Here is an 18,531-nt window from a genome sequence, read left to right on the forward strand (position 1 = left end):
TTTAGTGTGTGAAGCAAGATCAAACACCTTAAATCATCAAGCAAGAAATATACAATTAAATTGTGTTAAATATTTTATTTTAGTTGTATTTTAAATATTACACATTAACACACAATTCAGAGTAAAGGCCTAACGTACATTGAAATAAGTTTAAATGATTTACAGTACATTTCTAAAGCTTTCCATTTCAGGAACTCTAACAAAACAATCCTCATTTTTAATAACAAGAATATCTCACACATTAGTTTGGAATGTAATACTCTATAAAATAAATTCAAGGGCGAACTATTTTGAACGTTGAGTGATCCAAACTCTTAACGTTCTTCTCATTCTTGAACTCTGCTTTGATGATTTGTGACTTGGGGCTCCCAGTGGACTTCAGCCAATCCTGCATCTGTCTCACCTTGTTGCTTGGACCTTGAAACTGCCCCTGCACAGTTCCTGCCTCTGTGTTCTGCACCCAGCCGACCAAACCTAGCTTTTTCCCCTCTGCCTGAAAAACACCAAATATGGCAGAAGGAGAGGTTATCATTACTCAGGAGTGTTTCCTTGAATAGCCACAAGGTATACACATTTTTATTCCAGCTCAGCACTACAACCCCTGATGTGTCTCAGCCAGGACCTCCAGGCCAGGGCTGCTTACTCCTGCTAGCATGACTGAGTGACAAAAAAATTAAATGAATCACACCATACAGCTGAAAACATAAATGAGTAGTATGAAAGTATGCTTATGTCCAATCTACTGACGGACAGTCAGCCTGCTAATTAACCATGTGTTACTAAGCATAGGTATGAAACATGACTTTCAAATGACAAATAATCATCATAATGGCTTAATGGTTTATGTCCTACTGTTGTATTGCATTCTTACCTGAGTGTATTTTCGAAAAAATACACCTTGAACTCTCCCAAATATTTCATAATCTACTGAAATCATCTCTTCAGTAGACATCCCAGCTGTCTTAATGAAAAGCGAAAAAAATATATCAGTATTTCTGAAGGGTTCAATTCAACACAACTGCGAGTAGCTACCTAGATAGGCCAAACGATGTTTTACTTTGTTATACCTATTTATTAGTCTCAGACATCCCAGACCTAGGGAACATTGCCGGTCTGCCTAGAGACTACCTATTTATTGTAGTTAGCTAGTTGCAGATGTAACTAGGTTACTTACAGCTTCACCAAAACAAGAGACTGACTCAAACAGCATGCTTAGCCATAGCTTTGGGACACACTGTCTGTGTACAGACTCCGTATGTAGTGTCCCAAAGCTAGTTTAGCCTCCACTTTCATTACTGTAGCTAGCTAACTAACTAGCTTGCTAACCTGTGATCTTCATTTGCCCCTTATCGGTGCAATTAGAACAAGCGCATAATATTGTCATTGTTTATATAGCTAGTTTACTAAATCATACCTTCGCTCAGCTTTCTCCAAAATGATTTGGCAGTTTGGAGATTTTCATTCAGACAGCTATTTTTCGTAACATCCGGTCATTGCTTCCGGATGACAGTACTGCACCAATCAGAAAACGTTAACAAAATACCTTGTTTCTAGGCAACTGATACCAACAAAACAGGTGCTAAGTGTGTGCATGTTGCTACTGCTGTCAACATTTGAGATATTCACAACCTAATTTTAAAGAAGATAATTAGTCATGTCTTGGAGTAACGTTAGCCATTGCTAAGCAGTAGTGAAATGCTGAAAGAGAATCACAAAGAGAAATCTGGCAATTCAAGAGGGAGAGCAGCTGGTGAGTCAATTCTTGTAACGTTTAGCTAGCTAAGTCATATAGTTAGCTAGCTAGGCCTTATCTTCTCAACAAGTAAAATCAACCCCTAATCAACAATTTCTTTAGGGGTATAATTATGCATAGGTTGCAAATGGCTCCGCATCCTCACCCTGACCCTTTTCTTTTATTGGATAAAGAAGTGATATTGGAAAAACTCCCACCTGTGAAGGACCGCTCAAGAGCTTTGCATCACCCTTTGAAACATCAGACCAGCCTTCGAGAGCAACCATTTGAGGACCATAGACCAAGGGAAAGGACTGTCATGAATGAATGGCAGCAACAGTATTCCCAAGAGACATTTCATCAATCCAAATATTCCTCCCAAAGCAGAACACATAACTCAGCAAGGACAAAGTATGTTTACCCTGAAGAACCAGGTGATATTGTGTCTGGGAGGAAAGCAGATGGAGTGGACAAGGCATTTTCACTGAAGCCTGTTTACCATAAAAGAACTTTAATCATAGATAGGTTGAGTAATGACGACGTAGCTTGTAAACCTAATGAGTTTCAAAGACTCCCTCCGTATTTTCCCTCACCACCACATGATCATTCAGAGTATGATAGAAGAAGTGGCATAATAAGCCACAGAAGACCTGCTGAGGATCCTTCACCATCATTGGAAGAGAACACAAACAGCAGAAGGGTTGCTGGGTACAAACGATCAAAGGGAGAGCAGCAGAGGCTGGATTATGAGCGGAGGATGGCAAGGAAAATTGAAATGGATAAACTAATACTCCAGGAGAAGCTGTTGAAAACTCAGGAAAAAGTGAGAGAAATGCAGAAGAGGGAGAGAACTGTCTCAGGTGATAACACTAAGAGGGCAGAGAGGCATATTAGGAGACCAGTGGAAAGAGAAAAGGAGTGGATCGAGAGCAAGGTGTCCTCAGCTGAGCAGAGAAGGGAAAAGGAGAGAGTTCACGAGATGGAAAGGAGGGAGAGGTTGATGATGAGGGATAAAGGCCGGGAGGATATTGAGTGGCAGAGAGAGAAAAAAGAAGAGTTAAGTAGGGAGAGAAGAGAGAAGAAGAGGGCACTTGCAGAAGAGTGGGAGAGGTTGGAAAGAATGGAAAGGGAAATTGTGATCAAGCCAGAGTGGAGTAGAGACAGGAGGGCTGAGAAGGACCTAGAGCAACAGAGGGAGAAAAATGGAGAGTGGAGCAGAAGGGCGAGAGAAAGGGAGAATGAAAAGGATACAAATTGGGAGAGGGAGAAAAGATTTGAGAGGAATAGGTGGGAGAGGGAGAAAGTGAAAGAGAGAGAACGAAATGGGGAGAAGGTTGAGAAGAAGAGAGACTGGGAGAGGGAGTATAAGTGGGAAAGGTCTTCTAGAGAGAGGTATGTTTCAGCTGATGATAAGAGGAAGGAGCGTGACATATTTCGTAGAGGGCTGGATCAGGAGGGACAGCTTAAAACTGCACATAGATCAGTGCCAGGGAGCCGCAGTAGCATCAATTGTAGACAAATATCTCGAGAAGCTTCCCACACATCACCCTCAGTTCACCGCCAGTCAAGTCGGCTACTGCAAGTGGAACTCAGCCCAGCGGAGAGTGCTGACAATGCTAGCCTCCAGCTCATCCCTTGCACGATTTGCCACAGAAAATTTGCTGCAGAGAGACTAGAGAAGCACCTTCAGGTCTGTGAGAGGATGCAGCGCTCCAGCCGCAAAGTCTTTGACTCCTCCAAGTACAGGGCCAAGGGAACTGACCTGGAAGAGTTCATGAAAACCAACTCAAGAAGCAAGTCTCCTGAGGTAAGAGTTTTCCCCAATTTCTTTAACTTGAGGAAATAATGGTATTTTTCTCGTTTCTCATGCCATTTCTCAACCCTGGTTAATATGATTTTGTTGATTTACAGCTAAAGAAGAGCAACTGGAGGCAGAAACACGAGGCATTCATTCGTAATCTGCGCCAAGCCCATGTTCCAGCAACAGGTGCTTTGCAGCCCCAACCACCTATCCAAGACAATGATGATTATGTGACCTGCCCTCACTGTGCCCGCCGATTTGCCCCTGGGCCAGCAGAGCGACATATCCCCAAGTGCCAGAACATCAAGAGTCGCCCTCCACCTCCCCGCCAACGCCACTGACAAAACCAACTAATTTGCAATGATGTTTATAAAAAGCATTCAAAACTACATTTTACATTTGAGTCATTTAGCAGAAGCTCTTATCCAGAGCGACCTACAATTAGTGCATTCATCAGCTAGGTGAGACAACCACATATCTCAGTTATAATAAGTACATTTTTCCTCAATAAAGTAGCTATCAGCAAAGTCAGTGCTAGTAGGGGGGAAAAAGTCAAGAGCAAATGTTAATTCACAAAAGGCAATTATTTTGTATAAAATATGTGTGTGTGTGTGTGTGTGTGTGGGCGGGGGGGGGTGCTGTGGGATTATTTAATAAACTTTTTTGAAGAGGTAGGGTTTCAGATGTTAAAACTTAAGCCCTGATGCAATTTATATGGAATTTGTTACCTTAAAGCCTCTGCATTAACTTACATTTTTATAGAGCAAAATGTACAGGTATGGTGTTGTGGTTTAATATGAGTATTTAGTATAAAATAACATGTTTGAGTATAGTTTTTACACATTTTTCACACTGCCTTTGAAGTGGGGGGGGGAACTAAACTATTTAGATGTCATGCCTAAATTGTAAATACTGTAGAAATGCAGTATCAGATACTGCCAAACAAGATTTGACAGTCTGCAAAAGTGTTAAAAGAAAATGAAAACCAACGATAACAATTGGTGGATTTTGAAGCACAAAAAAAAAATATATATTTTGCTTTGTCTATAGTGTTCGGTTCATTTCAGAATTCATCTTAAGCATAAAACAAAGGTGCCTCTATGAATAGTGGAACGTAAGACCACTAACAGTACACCCACTACATGTTATGTTGCATAAGGTAAGCCACTGGAAAAAAAATTGATTGCAAAAATGAACAGTATAGGTGTAATATTTCAACATTAAACAAACTGTATAAAAAGCATAGCCTATTCTTTTTATTTGTGCACAAGTCATCACAACACAATTTTTGGTTTAAGAGTATGCAAAAGCACTAAGGACGTTTCTCTTGCACTGATAAAGGAAATTCCAGTGTTGTGTACTGTATCAATTAACTGCACACCAACCAAGAGTTGCAAGCTTATAAGCCGTTGGTAAAGGACACTTAAAACACATACTGTACACCACCCAGAGTAAACAAATACACAATGTGAATATTACACTTCTCTATATTCTAGGAAGAGAACTGTACTCATGACATTACATTTTACAGAAGGAAGATTAACCATAAAATGACAATTTCCTCTACTTAAATACTAGTTAAAACAAATTCAAGGTTATCATCTTAAGGCAATAAAAATAAGTGATTGTCTATATTGAAATCAGTAGTTTGAGTTCTGTAAAAGTGAACCTTATACACCATTTTTTTCAGATACAGAACAGCAAGCTGATCATCATATGAAATACACAAGATTGTAAATACTTACATGTTAACACTAAATACTTCTTTGGTAAATTAGATGTAAGAGAGACAATATTTGGTATACCTTTGGCTATTTGAAATAGTATTTAGGCTTTTTTTTAACAGCATCACATATGAAGAACAGGGCTCAGGGCTTTTGAAATGAAGTTAGCAAAAAATAAGTACTTGAAATTCACATTGGAACATACTTTTGTGTATATATAGTGTATGTGTACACCCCTTCAAATTAGTGGCTTTGGCTATTTCAGCTACACCCAGTGCTGACAGGTGTATAAAGTGTGCACAGCTGTCATTAAGGCAAAGGGTGGCTACTTTGGAGAATCTCAAATATAATACTATTTTTTCACAGGGTCACCGCCACTCATTGCATATAGGATAGGACAGTTTTTCCTCACGGATTTGTCCTAGCAGATCTCTCCCGATCATGGTTGGAGGCTCCTCCCTGTCTTTCCACAGGCCTGTGATCGGATTGGTGGTTGCTGTTCTTTTCAGTTCCTGCTTCACGCAGGGTCAGATGGTCGATTGCTGTCCAGAGTCTCGTTCTCTTTGAGCTGGTCACTGAACTGTTATGAAAGAGAACAACTCTTGATAACACTTGTCTGCATAGCAATGGAGTTGATCGGTCTAGAATAGGGTCTCAACTCAGTGTTACTACACAACTTTGCCTACAGGGATCACTACAGGTGCTGGGTTGAATAAAGAGAAAATACAGAAACAAAATCAATGAATGTTACATTTATATCTAAGCCAGTGGAGGCTGCTGAGGGGAGGACGGCTCATAATAATGGCTGGAATGGAGTCAATGGAATGGCATACAATACCATTGGCATCAAACACATGTAAACCACGTGTTTGATACCATTCCAGCAATTCTGCTCCAGCCATTACCAAGAGCCCGTTCTCCCTATTCCGCTCCAGCCATTACCAAGAGCCCGTTCTCCCTGTTCCGCTCCAGCCATTACCAAGAGCCCGTTCTACCTATTCCGCTCCAGCCATTACCAAGAGCCCGTTCTCCCTGTTCCGCTCCAGCCATTACCAAGAGCCCGTTCTCCCTATTCCGCTCCAGCCATTACCAAGAGCCCGTTCTACCTATTCCGCTCCAGCCATTACCAAGAGCCCGTTCTACCTATTCCGCTCCAGCCATTACCAAGAGCCCGTTCTACCTATTCCGCTCCAGCCATTACCAAGAGCCCGTTCTACCTATTCCGCTCCAGCCATTACCAAGAGCCCGTTCTACCTATTCCGCTCCAGCCATTACCAAGAGCCCGTTCTACCTATTCCGCTCCAGCCATTACCAAGAGCCCGTTCTCCCTGTTCCGCTCCAGCCATTACCAAGAGCCCGTTCTCCCAATTCCGCTCCAGCCATTACCAAGAGCCCGTTCTCCCCAATTAAGGTGCCACCAACCTCCTGTGACCTAGGCCTATTGGCTACATGGAGGTTCTTTCATTCTATCTGGCATTAGTGCGTAAACCTAAACTTTAGGGTCGAACTTGACGTGCGCCAAATAGCCTGCACACCGATCGCCAAAAGCTTTTGGGAATGGGCAGAAAAAGTTAATGTCTAGCCACTGAGAGAAAAAGGCCAATGTCAGAGTTGAATTCAATAAGAGATAAGCTGTGAAATGGAGTGTTGAAAATAAATAGAAGGGAGGGGCCAGAAAAGTTATGTTTGAGAAAGATTTGGTGAAGTGGTAAAATACTTTTTTTTCTTCAATTGTGTTGTTGACTGTACGCTTGTTTATTCCATGTGTAACTGTGTTGTTTGTGTCGCACTGCTTTGCTTTATCTTGGCCATGCCGCAGTTGGAAATTAGAACTTGTTGTCAACTAGCCTACCTGGTTAAATACATTTTTTGTTTTTAAAGACAATGATAGCAGTGCCTATGTTATGTGATTGTGAGGCGCTACACACATTTTTAACAGTCACAAGACGGGACTTCAAATAGGCCTATGGCACATCAAGGGAACTGTAGCCTACTGTTCAGATGGGTTAAATTTCTTGCAGCAAATTGACACGAATGTACATTTTGACTCGACAACAGGAGTGAAGAAATACGATTCATTTATTTCATCATCTTGAAGAAATGTGAATGTGCAGTTAGATACCTGATTAAAAATACGCATCCAAGCCAAACTGAAATCTTATCAGAAACATGTTTGGTTTGCTCTGCAAAAGAAGCAGAGATGACAGAAAACTTTACCGATGTCAACTAAATTGAAGCATTCCTTCTATCATTTATGACATTATTCTAGTGAGCAAGTGTTTATTTAGTCTTCTAGGGCAACATAATAACAGAAGAGAAGCTGCATGCATCTAATTATAAACAAGTTCACTAACAAATAGCCTACTAAGATGTCGGAAATTATAAGAAACAAATTATGCAAAAAACAATCCTCCACCCCCTGTCAAAAAACCTACCTTTGACTGTAGCCTACAGCGCATTTTCTATATTTGTGGGTTAGGGTCAAGTGTGGGGCCTCAGATTTTCACTTAATCATATCTAAAAAATTATTTGCAATTGTGAGCAGGGGCAGGTGAACAAACAGCTGACCCGGGTACCACTAGTCTATAGTGAGTGATGCTTACCTGCTTCTGTAACAACTGGATCGCTGCCTCTTGGTCTCTCGCAACTGTAAAATAAAATGGCAACAACTACAGAGAAACACAGAGCAAACACAAGCAACTGCACCAGAATACTGTCTCAACTAGCCTTGTGCTGTAACAATGTGTGTAAGGGGTTATCTTGCACATACCTCTGCTACCTCATTGCTTGCTCTGTAGCAAGTTGGTGCCTCCCCTTTTACAGGCTCCTGCCTCCTCCAACCCGTTGACCCCATCACAGCCCATCCGAGCGGTCTAAAGAAACAACACTTGGTTAGGTTGAGACATTAGCATGGGGATGTAGTCAGGTGCGTTTGTCATAACCGAGAGGCCTTTCTCAGTGGCGGCAGCAGCGGTTGCAGCCTTCACCTCCTGCAGCTCATCATAGAGCAGTGTGACGCTCTCTGAGAAAGGAGCCAGTGGGCCAGGTATGCAGCCTCTGGAATCCTCTGGCATTGGGATGAACTCTGCATCCTGTAGCTCCTGTTAGGGAGGATGGACAGGGAGGGACACCAACATTCAGTGGCCATAACCCTCTCTGTTCAGGCTTTTATTATGCTTGTTGTTTTGAGTACAAAACTGGCGCAGCCAGACTGGGGCAAGAGCTGTCGCCAGTCTGGTTCGTCAGAGACGTCATGGCTGTGTCATGAGGGTCGTATGAAGGGGACCAAGGCGCAGCGGGTAGAGTGCTCATTTCTTAACTTTAATGAAGACACTTAAACAAAACAACAGCCAACAGTTCCGTCAGGTACACTTGACAAAACAGAAAACAACTACCCACAAAAACCCAGGAAGAAAAACCCCTACTTAAATATGATCTCCAATCAGAGGCAACGAGGATCAGCTGCCTCCAATTGGAGATCAACCCAAACAACCCCAACATAGAAATAGAAAAACCCTTACTTAAATATGATCTCCAATCAGAGGCAACGAGGATCAGCTGCCTCCAATTGGAGATCAACCCAAACAACCCCAACATAGAAATAGAAAAACTAGAACTTAAACATAGAAATAGAAAACATAGAAAAACCAAAAACACCCTGTGACGCCCTGACCTACTCTACTATAGAAAATGACATCTTACTAGGGTCAGGATGTGACAGGCTGTCTTGATGTGTCGCTGGTCTGTGTCATCCTCCTTAGTGCCCCCCAATCGCCCTTCATGTAGCCCTGTCTGAGCCTGGCTCACTCTCCAGATCCACAGTGGAGGTAGAGGCCTGGCCCAGGCCTTAGTGTGAACCGACAAACACCAGGACACACCATGTGGTCAGTACAGTACCACACTGGTATAAAACTATTGACCTGTTCAGATTGTGAATGTAATGATAAAGTAACCAGCGAGACCATGGCCATCTTACTTACCACTGCCAATTAAAAGTCCACAGCTGTTTGAGCAGATAGTTTTAGAGTTGAGAACCTTTTCTGTAAACAGGGAACATAATCTCAACTGTATTTTTCAATAAATTATTAGCTGGTGTTAGAACAGAAGTTAGTGGCTAACCCATGATGAGAATGGTGTGCCAGCCGCGACAGGAGAGGTCTGGCACATGGTGGAGGGAGCCTAAAATGGGTTGTGGTAAAGCATTCACAGGCATCTGTTTCCTGCTTTTCCCCAGGCAAAGATCTGATTGTTTGAAAGGAGGAGAGATTTGCCTGTATCCTTCCAGAACCTAAACACGGGAATCTACCGGTATTCTCCATTAGATTGAGTCCTACTTTTGTAGGTCAGAGCAGAAAACTCCCTGCTAACAGAATAAAGCGAAGAAAAAAAAAAAGCACCACAACTTTAAGCTGCATATACACATTAAACAGCATATTCAACAACATGCTGCAACAGAGAATGTTGAAGCTTAGTTGTTTTTCTGACCCTCCGTGGCTGCGATGGTGAAGCCATCTCCGCAGGACACTTTGCTGACCACCTCCCCCCCCCCAAAAGACCCCAACAAGAGCTGGATGCCCTGGTCCTTCTTGAAGTCCACACCAAGCTGACCATAATTTTTGCAACCAAAGGTCATCAGCCTGCAAGGTCAGAGTTCAGTCAGAACCATGTCTTTATATAAAATTCTATATACTTTCAATTGGGGATCAGAAAAAAAAGAGGAGAGTCTGGTAGCTGTACCGTTGATGGCAGCTGGGTCTTCCCAGCGGAAATTACTTGGATCTTATACCTGGCCAGCTGCTTGACCAAAGTGAGAGTAGTGGTGTATGGTATCCTCTGGAAGGCCTGATATTGAAGGAAGAAAACTTAAATTCTCCACCATTAATTGCATTATTCCTTATTTTAAAGCAATGAGAAGAGCCTGTGAGTGGATCCTAGTATGTTGAATGTGATGCTGTACTTCTCCAGGAAGGTTTGAGGCCAGAGACTCCAAGGTTCAGATTGTTGTTCCCACAGGCCAGGACTTTGCCAGACTGTCAGAAGGTTCTGTCAAGGCCACAGAGGAGATAATGGCTCCTTTGGGTATGTCCACCTGTGAACGCCAGACGATACAACATTATGCTTCCTATCGATTTAAATGGTGGATTCAAACACATTTTCATTCATTTGTCTGGATGATAAAATTGAGACGTCATTGCCCCATTCCCCATGAGCAGAATTAAATGATATGTTCAAGTGCTCTGCTGGAAACTAGAGGGCAGGATCTTACTTGCATGAGGGAGTTAAAGTCATCCTCACAGTCCAGGCCAAGACTGAGGAAAAGGCCAACTTCATAAATGAATTATGTCCTTCATCATCATAGCTCCATCTACTGGCAAGATAAGGTAGGACAATGGATATGGAGCTTGAGGGAGACATGGTGGTAGACATACAGTACTGCTGTGTAGCTCAGTATACGCTGTTCTGGTACATACCATGCTCTCCACAGGCCCAGGACTAGATGTCTCCCCTGTGGGTCAGCACCACCACATGGTTGTCTGCACAGGACACCTGCCTGACAGGCCACTCCTCAAAGAATTCCAACAGCACAGGCTCTAGCACCTACAAGCCCTGCTCGTTCGCCACTCCAATACCGCTGTAGTAGTCAGAACCAAACATGTACATTTGGTCCTCATCTGAAACGAAACACATCAACAGCATTTTGTCAAACTAGACCAAATCTGTTTGAATTGTATCTGTGTTGTAAAAAACCAGAAACAGAGCCCTCCCACTGTAAACATCCTATTCTACTGGATTAGTGCTCCACACAGGCAGACCCCTCACCAGTGACACAGGCAGACCCCTCACCAGTGACACAGGCAGACCCCTCACCAGTGACACAGGCAGACCCCTCACCAGTGACACAGGCAGACCACTCACCAGTGACACAGGCAGACCACTCACCAGTGACACAGGCAGACCACTCACCAGTGACACAGGCAGACCCCTCACCAGTGACACAGGCAGACCCCTCACCAGTGACACAGGCAGACCACTCACCAGTGACACAGGCAGACCACTCACCAGTGACACAGGCAGACCCCTCACCAGTGACACAGGCAGACCCCTCACCAGTGACACAGGCAGACCACTCACCAGTGACACAGGCAGACCACTCACCAGTGACACAGGCAGACCACTCACCAGTGACACAGGCAGACCACTCACCAGTGACACAGGCAGACCACTCACCAGTGACACAGGCAGACCACTCACCAGTGACACAGGCAGACCCCTCACCAGTGACACAGGCAGACCACTCACCAGTGACACAGGCAGACCACTCACCAGTGACACAGGCAGACCACTCACCAGTGACACAGGCAGACCACTCACCAGTGACACAGGCAGACCACTCACCAGTGACACAGGCAGACCCCTCACCAGTGACACAGGCAGACCCCTCACCAGTGACACAGGCAGACCACTCACCAGTGACACAGGCAGACCCCTCACCAGTGACACAGGCAGACCACTCACCAGTGACACAGGCAGACCACTCACCAGTGACACAGGCAGACCACTCACCAGTGACACAGGCAGTGAAATCAGCTCCACAAGCGACCTGACGGATGGCCTTTCCCTGCAGCCTCTCAACCTTGCGTGGCTGCCGATACGAGGCCTGGGCCCCATGGCCCAGCATCTTGGACACTATAAAATGAAACCACAACATCAAAAGGGCACATGTTTAATCAACAAAAACAACTTTAAAGTGCTTGAAATGTTTTTTTCTGCCTTGGACTTATAGGAACATGGTACTCACAGCCCAAGTGTGCAGCTCTTTCTCCACGGTAACCACAGCAAAGTGGGTCTCCCCTGCACACACATGCTGGCCACTGCTTTCACCTTTAAAGGCATCCAGTTTCTGGGGTGTGAAATTCTCCTCCCCAGAAATACACCTCCCTAGAGCGTGTTGTCACTACAGCAACAGGGCTCTCAATTGTGTTGCTCAACCTACTGTTTGGACAAGTCACAAATTAACTTAAATATATATAATTTTACAAATACTGCATTTGCATGATTAGGTGAATGTGTTGAACATACTCGCATTACTGAGTTCAGCAAGGCAACTCTATCCTCAAGCTCCCTGAAACAAAACTAAATGTAATTTAGTCCATTAAAACAGCTGTTTTGATGATGTCTCTTACTATACCTATATCTAAGCAATCACACCATCTTCTCTATTCTCTTTCAGACATCCCATCACATTTTCTCCCCACTTCAGATTCACTGCCTGCGGCAGGAGAGGATTGGCTGGTCCAGAATCTCATCAGCTGTGGGTCCGTTTTCTGGATCCTGCAAATACATGTATCAAACATCACATTTGTTACATTAGCATCCATCACACATCTTTCTACATGTAACAAATCCGTTGTCATGTCTTACATCAACTGATTCTCTACACACGTACGTTTTGTAATGATGGCAACCATAAAAAAACTGAAACGATAGTATGCTGTACATGTTCTGACCGCAGCATCTTCCCCCAGAAACCTGTAGCTACAGCCACTCACCTGATCTAAGCACTCGTACACCAGCTTGATCAGCGCAGAGGAATATACTTCAGAGTTGACCTCCATGGTCCAGTTTCCCTGCACCATCTTCACACACAGGTTCAGTGGGTTCTACATAGTCAAGCAGCAGCATACAATCAGAAATGCATCAAAGTGACATCAATAGAAAGGGGACATTCATAATCAGTCAATGCCATGTTTTTAAAAGGTAGAAAACATGACAATAGCAGGCAAATGTGTATTAATTACAAAATGGGTTAAAAAGATAAGCAGGACACATACCGTAGCATCAAATGTTCTGTGAGAGTTAAGACAGGCCATCGCCCAGATGTCTGATTTGAAGTTGTCTCCTGAACTGTGTGAAGTACATGTAGGGTAGGTAGCAACACATCTGCCACGCTGATCCTCAACACTGGAGCGCCCCAGGGGTGCGTGCTCAGTCCCCTCCTGTACTCCTTGTTCACCCACGACTGCATGGCCAGGCACGACTCCAACACCATCATTAAGTTTGCAGAGGACACAACAGTGGTAGGCCTGATCACCGACGAGACAGCCTATAGGGAGGAGGTCAGAGACCTGGCCGGGTGGTGCCAGAATAACAACCTATCCCTCAACGTAACCAAGACTAAGGAGATGATTGTGGACTACAGGAAAAGGAGCACCGAGCACGCCCCCATTCTCATCGACGGGGCTGTAGTGGAGCAGGTTGAGAGCTTCAAGTTCCTTGGTGTCCACATCAACAACAAACTAGAATGGTCCAAACACACCAAGACAGTCGTGAAGAGGGCACGACAAAGCATATTCCCCCACAGGAGAATAAAAAGATTTGGCATGGGTCCTAAGATCCTCAAAAGGTTATACAGCTGCAACGTCGAGAGCATCCTGACTGGTTTCATCACTGCCTGGTACGGCAATTGCTCGGCCTCTGACCGCAAGGCACTACAGAGGGTAGTGTGTACAGCCCAGTACATCACTGGGGCAAAGCTGCCTGCCATCCAGGACCTCTACACCAGGCGGTGTCAGAGGAAGGCCCTAAAAATTGTCTAAAACCCCAGCCATAGACTGTTCTCGCTACTACCGCATGGCAAGCGGTACCGGAGTGCCAAGTCTAGGACAAAAATACTTCTCAACAGTTTTTACCCCCAAGCCATAAGACTCCTGAACAGGTAATCAAATGGCTACTCGGACTATTTGCATTGTGTGGCCCCGTTTATCATATATGCATAGTCACTTTAACTATACATTCATGTACATACTACCTCAATTGGGCTGACCAATCAGTGCTCCCGCACATTGGCTAACTGGGCTCTCTAGCTATCCATACGGGCCGTCAGACACAAATAGCACTGCTCGTGGTCACAATTAGCTGTACACTCGCTGCTACCCCTTTTCACGCCTGCCTCCAAACAGAAGTCATGTCCCTGTGGCAGAGTGAAGAGCCATGGATGGAGCTGACTACAAATACAGCAGGCTTAGGTACACACAGGGAGAGATATGTAGACTACGCCCACAAAGGGACTGAACAACCACACTGCTCTGTACTTGATTTGGTTTGAGTATCCAGTCTGTCCACCAAATCTGTTCACTGAATGTGATCAGCATATGTGCTCTAATAGCTCTGCAGTAACTATAATGGCTGTGTGTTAACTTCATTCAGCACTACGTCATTGAGATCTACTTGGTCAACATAACACCAGAAAAGCACAGCTTTCCAGGCTAATACTTAAAATGTTATCACCCAACTCTATAAGGTTTGTTTTAGTTAGGAAGATATTCAGTGTCTTGATATCCCTTCAAGAGAAGAATAAAATAGGTCAGCAAAAAAAAAAAATGTGACCAGACCTAATAATGAGGACTTTTGTATTCATAACCAACACAGCTTACATGCAATACAAATAATCAAAGCAGCTCATAGCACAATCATTGAGGAAAGTTTGGACCCAACCCTGGAATTTACCTGTGCAGGATACCAGCCTTATGAATGTGAGCCACTGCAGAGGTGACTTGGTACAGGTACCATATACCAACCTAGAGGAATATAAGATGTTTTAGATATTAAAAACTGGCGGGGAAAAGATATAGTTGAATGTTCACAATTGTTCTTATCTAGAACAAAGTCAGAGCCATTGTGTGTCTCTAGGTACAATACACCCTTACATCATGTTGTGTTTCACTTTCATACCTCCTCAGTGAAGCGTTGGTTGATTTTATCAAAAAGATTTCCTCCTGAAATTGAAAAGATAGTGGTCATTTTCTATTGCTATTGTAACTGCCAGAACATTAAAATTGGGGCAATCATATTTCAATTGAGCCAATATCATTATCCCGTCATACAAAGTATCACGTTTAATAAGGACACTTAATAACACAGCTTAATATCCCATGTGTATTTCATACAAATACACCACATTCAAGTGTTAAGATGATGCCATATCTCACCATCTCACTGTTCAAGCTCAATGAGTAGAGTGTCCTTGTCCATGAAATGGTTGAAGTAGGCTGTTGATGTTGTTGTGCTGTAGGATGGAGAGGATGCTGATCTCATTTGTGACATATTTATGCTCTTTATCTGAGAGGCAGTTCAAGTCCACCTCCTTCCACACCACCAGAGAGTTGTCCTGTAGAGTGATTGACAGGGGACAGACAGAGAACAGACAGAGAGAGGTGAGGATGAGATCAGAAACACACTCACTTAGAAGGCTACAACAAATAACACCCCAAGAGACCTCAGGCAACAAGACTTCACTGCAATTACTTACTCAAAGTTAAAATATGAATGTTATTCCCCCCCATTGTGTGTTTCTGCTATTATAAAATGTAATCGAGTAATAATAAGATAAAATAGGGTATATCCCTAATAATGTACTATACATGATGTAGGTTCTAATCAAACAAACTGTTCTTTCAGCAAGTAAACAAAGGTTTGACATTTACAAAAGGTTGTCGTTTTCCAGTTGGGATCAAATAAATACTAACCATGTCCTCACACTATTACTCTTGAGCAACGTGAATAATAGCAATTTTGTCAAACGGCTCGGGAATGTAATGGATCTTCAGCTCTCTCGCAAGCCTTTCTCACTGGGGTATGAAAACTAAAGTAGACTAGCCATCTCAGGGGCTACTGGCCAGGTTTGGTGGGAGATTCACTCAGCATGCAGGAAAAGCTATTGTAGATCACTAATAAACAGGCCTAATAGGTCAATTAATTTTGTATGTACACTGCTCAAAAAAATAAAGGGAACACTTAAACAACACAATGTAACTCCAAGTCAATCACACTTCTGTGAAATTAAACTGTCCACTTAGGAAGCAACACTGATTGACAATAAATTTCACATGCTGTTGTGCAAATGGAATAGACAACAGGTGGAAATTATAGGCAATTAGCAAGACACCCCCAATAAAGGAGTGGTTCTGCAGGTGGTGACCACAGACCACTTCTCAGTTCCTATGCTTCCTGGCTGATGTTTTGGTCACTTTTGAATGCTGGCGGTGCTTTCACTCTAGTGGTAGCATGAGACGGAGTCTACAACCCACACAAGTGGCTCAGGTAGTGCAGCTCATCCAGGATGGCACATCAATGCGAGCTGTGGCAAGAAGGTTTGCTGTGTCTGTCAGCGTAGTGTCCAGAGCATGGAGGCGCTACCAGGAGACAGGCCAGTACATCAGGAAACGTGGAGGAGGCCGTAGGAGGGCAACAACCCAGCAGCAGGACCGCTACCTCCGCCTTTGTGCAAGGAGGAGCAGGAGAAGCACTGCCAGAGCCCTGCAAAATGACCTCCAGCAGGCCACAAATGTGCATGTGTCTGCTCAAACGGTCAGAAACAGACTCCATGAGGGTGGTATGAGGGCCCGACGTCCACAGGTGGGGGTTGTGCTTACAGCCCAACACCGTGCAGGACGTTTGGCATTTGCCAGAGAACACCATGATTGGCAAATTCGCCACTGGCGCCCTGTGCTCTTCACAGATGAAAGCAGGTTCACACTGAGTACGTGACAGACGTGACAGAGTCTGGAGACGCCGTGGAGAACGTTCTGCTGCCTGCAACATCCTCCAGCATGACCGGTTTGGCGGTGGGTCAGTCATGGTGTGGGGTGGCATTTCTTTGGGGGGCCGCACAGCCCTCCATGTGCTCGCCAGAGGTAGCCTGACTGCCATTAGGTACCGAGATGAGATCCTCAGACCCCTTGTGAGACCATATGCTGGTGCGGTTGGCCCTGGGTTCCTCCTAATGCAAGACAATGCTAGACCTCATGTGGCTGGAGTGTGTCAGCAGTTCCTGCAAGAGGAAGGCATTGATGCTATGGACTGGCCCGCCCGTTCCCCAGACCTGAATCCAATTGAGCACATCTGGGACATCATGTCTCGCTCCATCCACCAACGCCACGTTGCACCACAGACTGTCCAGGAGTTGGCGGATGCTTTAGTCCAGGTCTGGGAGGAGATCCCTCAGGAGACCATCCGCCACCTCATCAGGAGCATGCCCAGGCATTGTAGGGAGGTCATACAGGCACGTGGAGGCCACACACACTACTGAGCCTCATTTTGACTTGTTTTAAGGACATTACATCAAAGTTGGATCAGCCTGTAGTGTGGTTTTCCACTTTAATTTTGAGTGTGACTCCAAATCCAGATCTCCATGTGTTGATAAATTGGATTTCCATTGATTATTTTTGTGTGATTTTGTTGTCAGCACATTCAACTATGTAAAGAAAAAAGTATTTAATAAGATTATTTCTTTCATTCAGATCTAGGATGTGTTGTTTAAGTGTTCCCTTTATTTTTTTGAGTAGTATATTTTGCTCTGACAGAACAGAGGTGTCTGCGTGCGTGAATGATAGAAATAGTGCTTGACCTGCTTATCTCTGTCTGCTTCGCCAAATGCCCCTTTTCCAAGGATCCAGATTGGAATGTAATGTAACTTTTCTTCCTTGCCGCTGTATACTGACGTCAATCGCCCACTGGCGAAAGATTCACTGACAGAATATGAATTTAGTGAGGCGAAATGCCTTTCATAGTCTTTGAGTGACATTTTGAGTATAATAAGCGGCAAACAACTGTATGCCTAATAATTGCGAACTATTCACAAATTAATTGTGTAAGCAAACTCCTATTCATTTAAAATGACATTTGGGGGGAGTAGAATGTACAGAGAACTCCTATACATTGTATCAGTAAAAGCAATCATCTGTCATGAATACTCAGGGAGAAAAAGGTGTAGATTCACGAGCAGAGCGCGGCAAGTGTTTATTTCACCTTCGCAGAATGCAGGAATCATGGTCACAGGCAGGCAAAGGTCATACAGTAAGTGAATCAAAACTAGGACTGAAGGCTATACCTGGTTCTCACAAATGCGCTAGGAAAAGGCTTAGTAGAGTCAAAACGAACAATACCTCACAAAGGCACAAACAGAATGATCTGAACTAAATAAGGAGCTGATGAGACCAGGTGAGTAACTAACACAGGTGAAATCAATGAACAAAAATGAAAGACAGGGCTACATTCAAGAACACAACGAAACAGAACACAAGGTTGACTAAGAAAATAAATACAGAATCTTACATCATCATATTTACGACTGCTTCAAAAAATTATCCCGCAGCAATAGTGTGCAACAATGTTGTTGATTTGCTAGTTACCAAGTTACTTGCAAATATTTTGGCCTGGTCTTTCGAAACCTTTGGACGTTGTTAATGCGCAGTAATACAATAACCATCTCCCCT

General features: G+C 43.9%; 2 protein-coding genes and 1 pseudogene across 3 annotated transcripts; 1 reads left to right on the top strand and 2 right to left on the bottom strand.

Annotated features, from left to right (window-relative positions):
* Nucleotides 1–60: 60 nt before the first annotated feature.
* On the bottom strand, nt 61–1,511 carry acyp1 (acylphosphatase 1, erythrocyte (common) type). 2 transcript variants are annotated; one of them, XM_014210866.1, is made up of 3 exons: nt 1,415–1,511; nt 872–961; nt 61–493 (listed from the first exon to the last, which is right to left on the bottom strand). In XM_014210866.1, exons 2-3 carry the CDS (start codon nt 950–952, stop codon nt 275–277), a joined length of 300 nt encoding a protein of 99 aa, XP_014066341.1. In that variant the 5' UTR covers nt 953–961; nt 1,415–1,511; the 3' UTR covers nt 61–274. The 2 variants fall into 2 exon arrangements, with proteins under 2 accessions (XP_014066341.1, XP_014066342.1); XM_014210867.2 differs by having other exon boundaries at nt 872–957; nt 1,415–1,509.
* Nucleotides 1,512–1,560: 49 nt separating this feature from the next.
* Nucleotides 1,561–3,903, top strand: LOC106611041 (zinc finger C2HC domain-containing protein 1C). Its single transcript, XM_014210865.2, has 3 exons — nt 1,561–1,750; nt 1,927–3,539; nt 3,644–3,903. The coding sequence occupies exons 1-3, from the start codon at nt 1,696–1,698 to the stop codon at nt 3,872–3,874; spliced, it is 1,899 nt and encodes a 632-aa protein (XP_014066340.2). The 5' UTR covers nt 1,561–1,695; the 3' UTR covers nt 3,875–3,903.
* Nucleotides 3,904–8,037: 4,134 nt separating this feature from the next.
* LOC106610925 (serine/threonine-protein kinase Nek9-like) lies at nt 8,038–17,840 on the bottom strand (annotated as a pseudogene).
* Between the last annotated feature and the right edge of the window lie 691 nt (nt 17,841–18,531).

The sequence above is a fragment of the Salmo salar genome, chromosome ssa09, assembly GCF_905237065.1.
Source record: "Salmo salar chromosome ssa09, Ssal_v3.1, whole genome shotgun sequence".
NCBI classification, from domain to species: Eukaryota; Metazoa; Chordata; class Actinopteri; order Salmoniformes; family Salmonidae; genus Salmo; species Salmo salar.

Coding starts and splice junctions, on each gene's coding strand:
- acyp1 (XM_014210866.1), bottom strand. CDS start 952: ATGTCTACTGAAGAGATGATTTCAGTAGATTATGAAATATTTGGGAGA. Junction 494..871: donor TTTTTCGAAAATACACTCAG/GTAAGAATGCAA, acceptor GGTGTTTTTCAG/GCAGAGGGGAAAAAGCTAGG.
- LOC106611041 (XM_014210865.2), top strand. CDS start 1,696: ATGCTGAAAGAGAATCACAAAGAGAAATCTGGCAATTCAAGAGGGAGA. Junction 1,751..1,926: donor TTCAAGAGGGAGAGCAGCTG/GTGAGTCAATTC, acceptor TATTGGATAAAG/AAGTGATATTGGAAAAACTC. Junction 3,540..3,643: donor CAAGAAGCAAGTCTCCTGAG/GTAAGAGTTTTC, acceptor GTTGATTTACAG/CTAAAGAAGAGCAACTGGAG.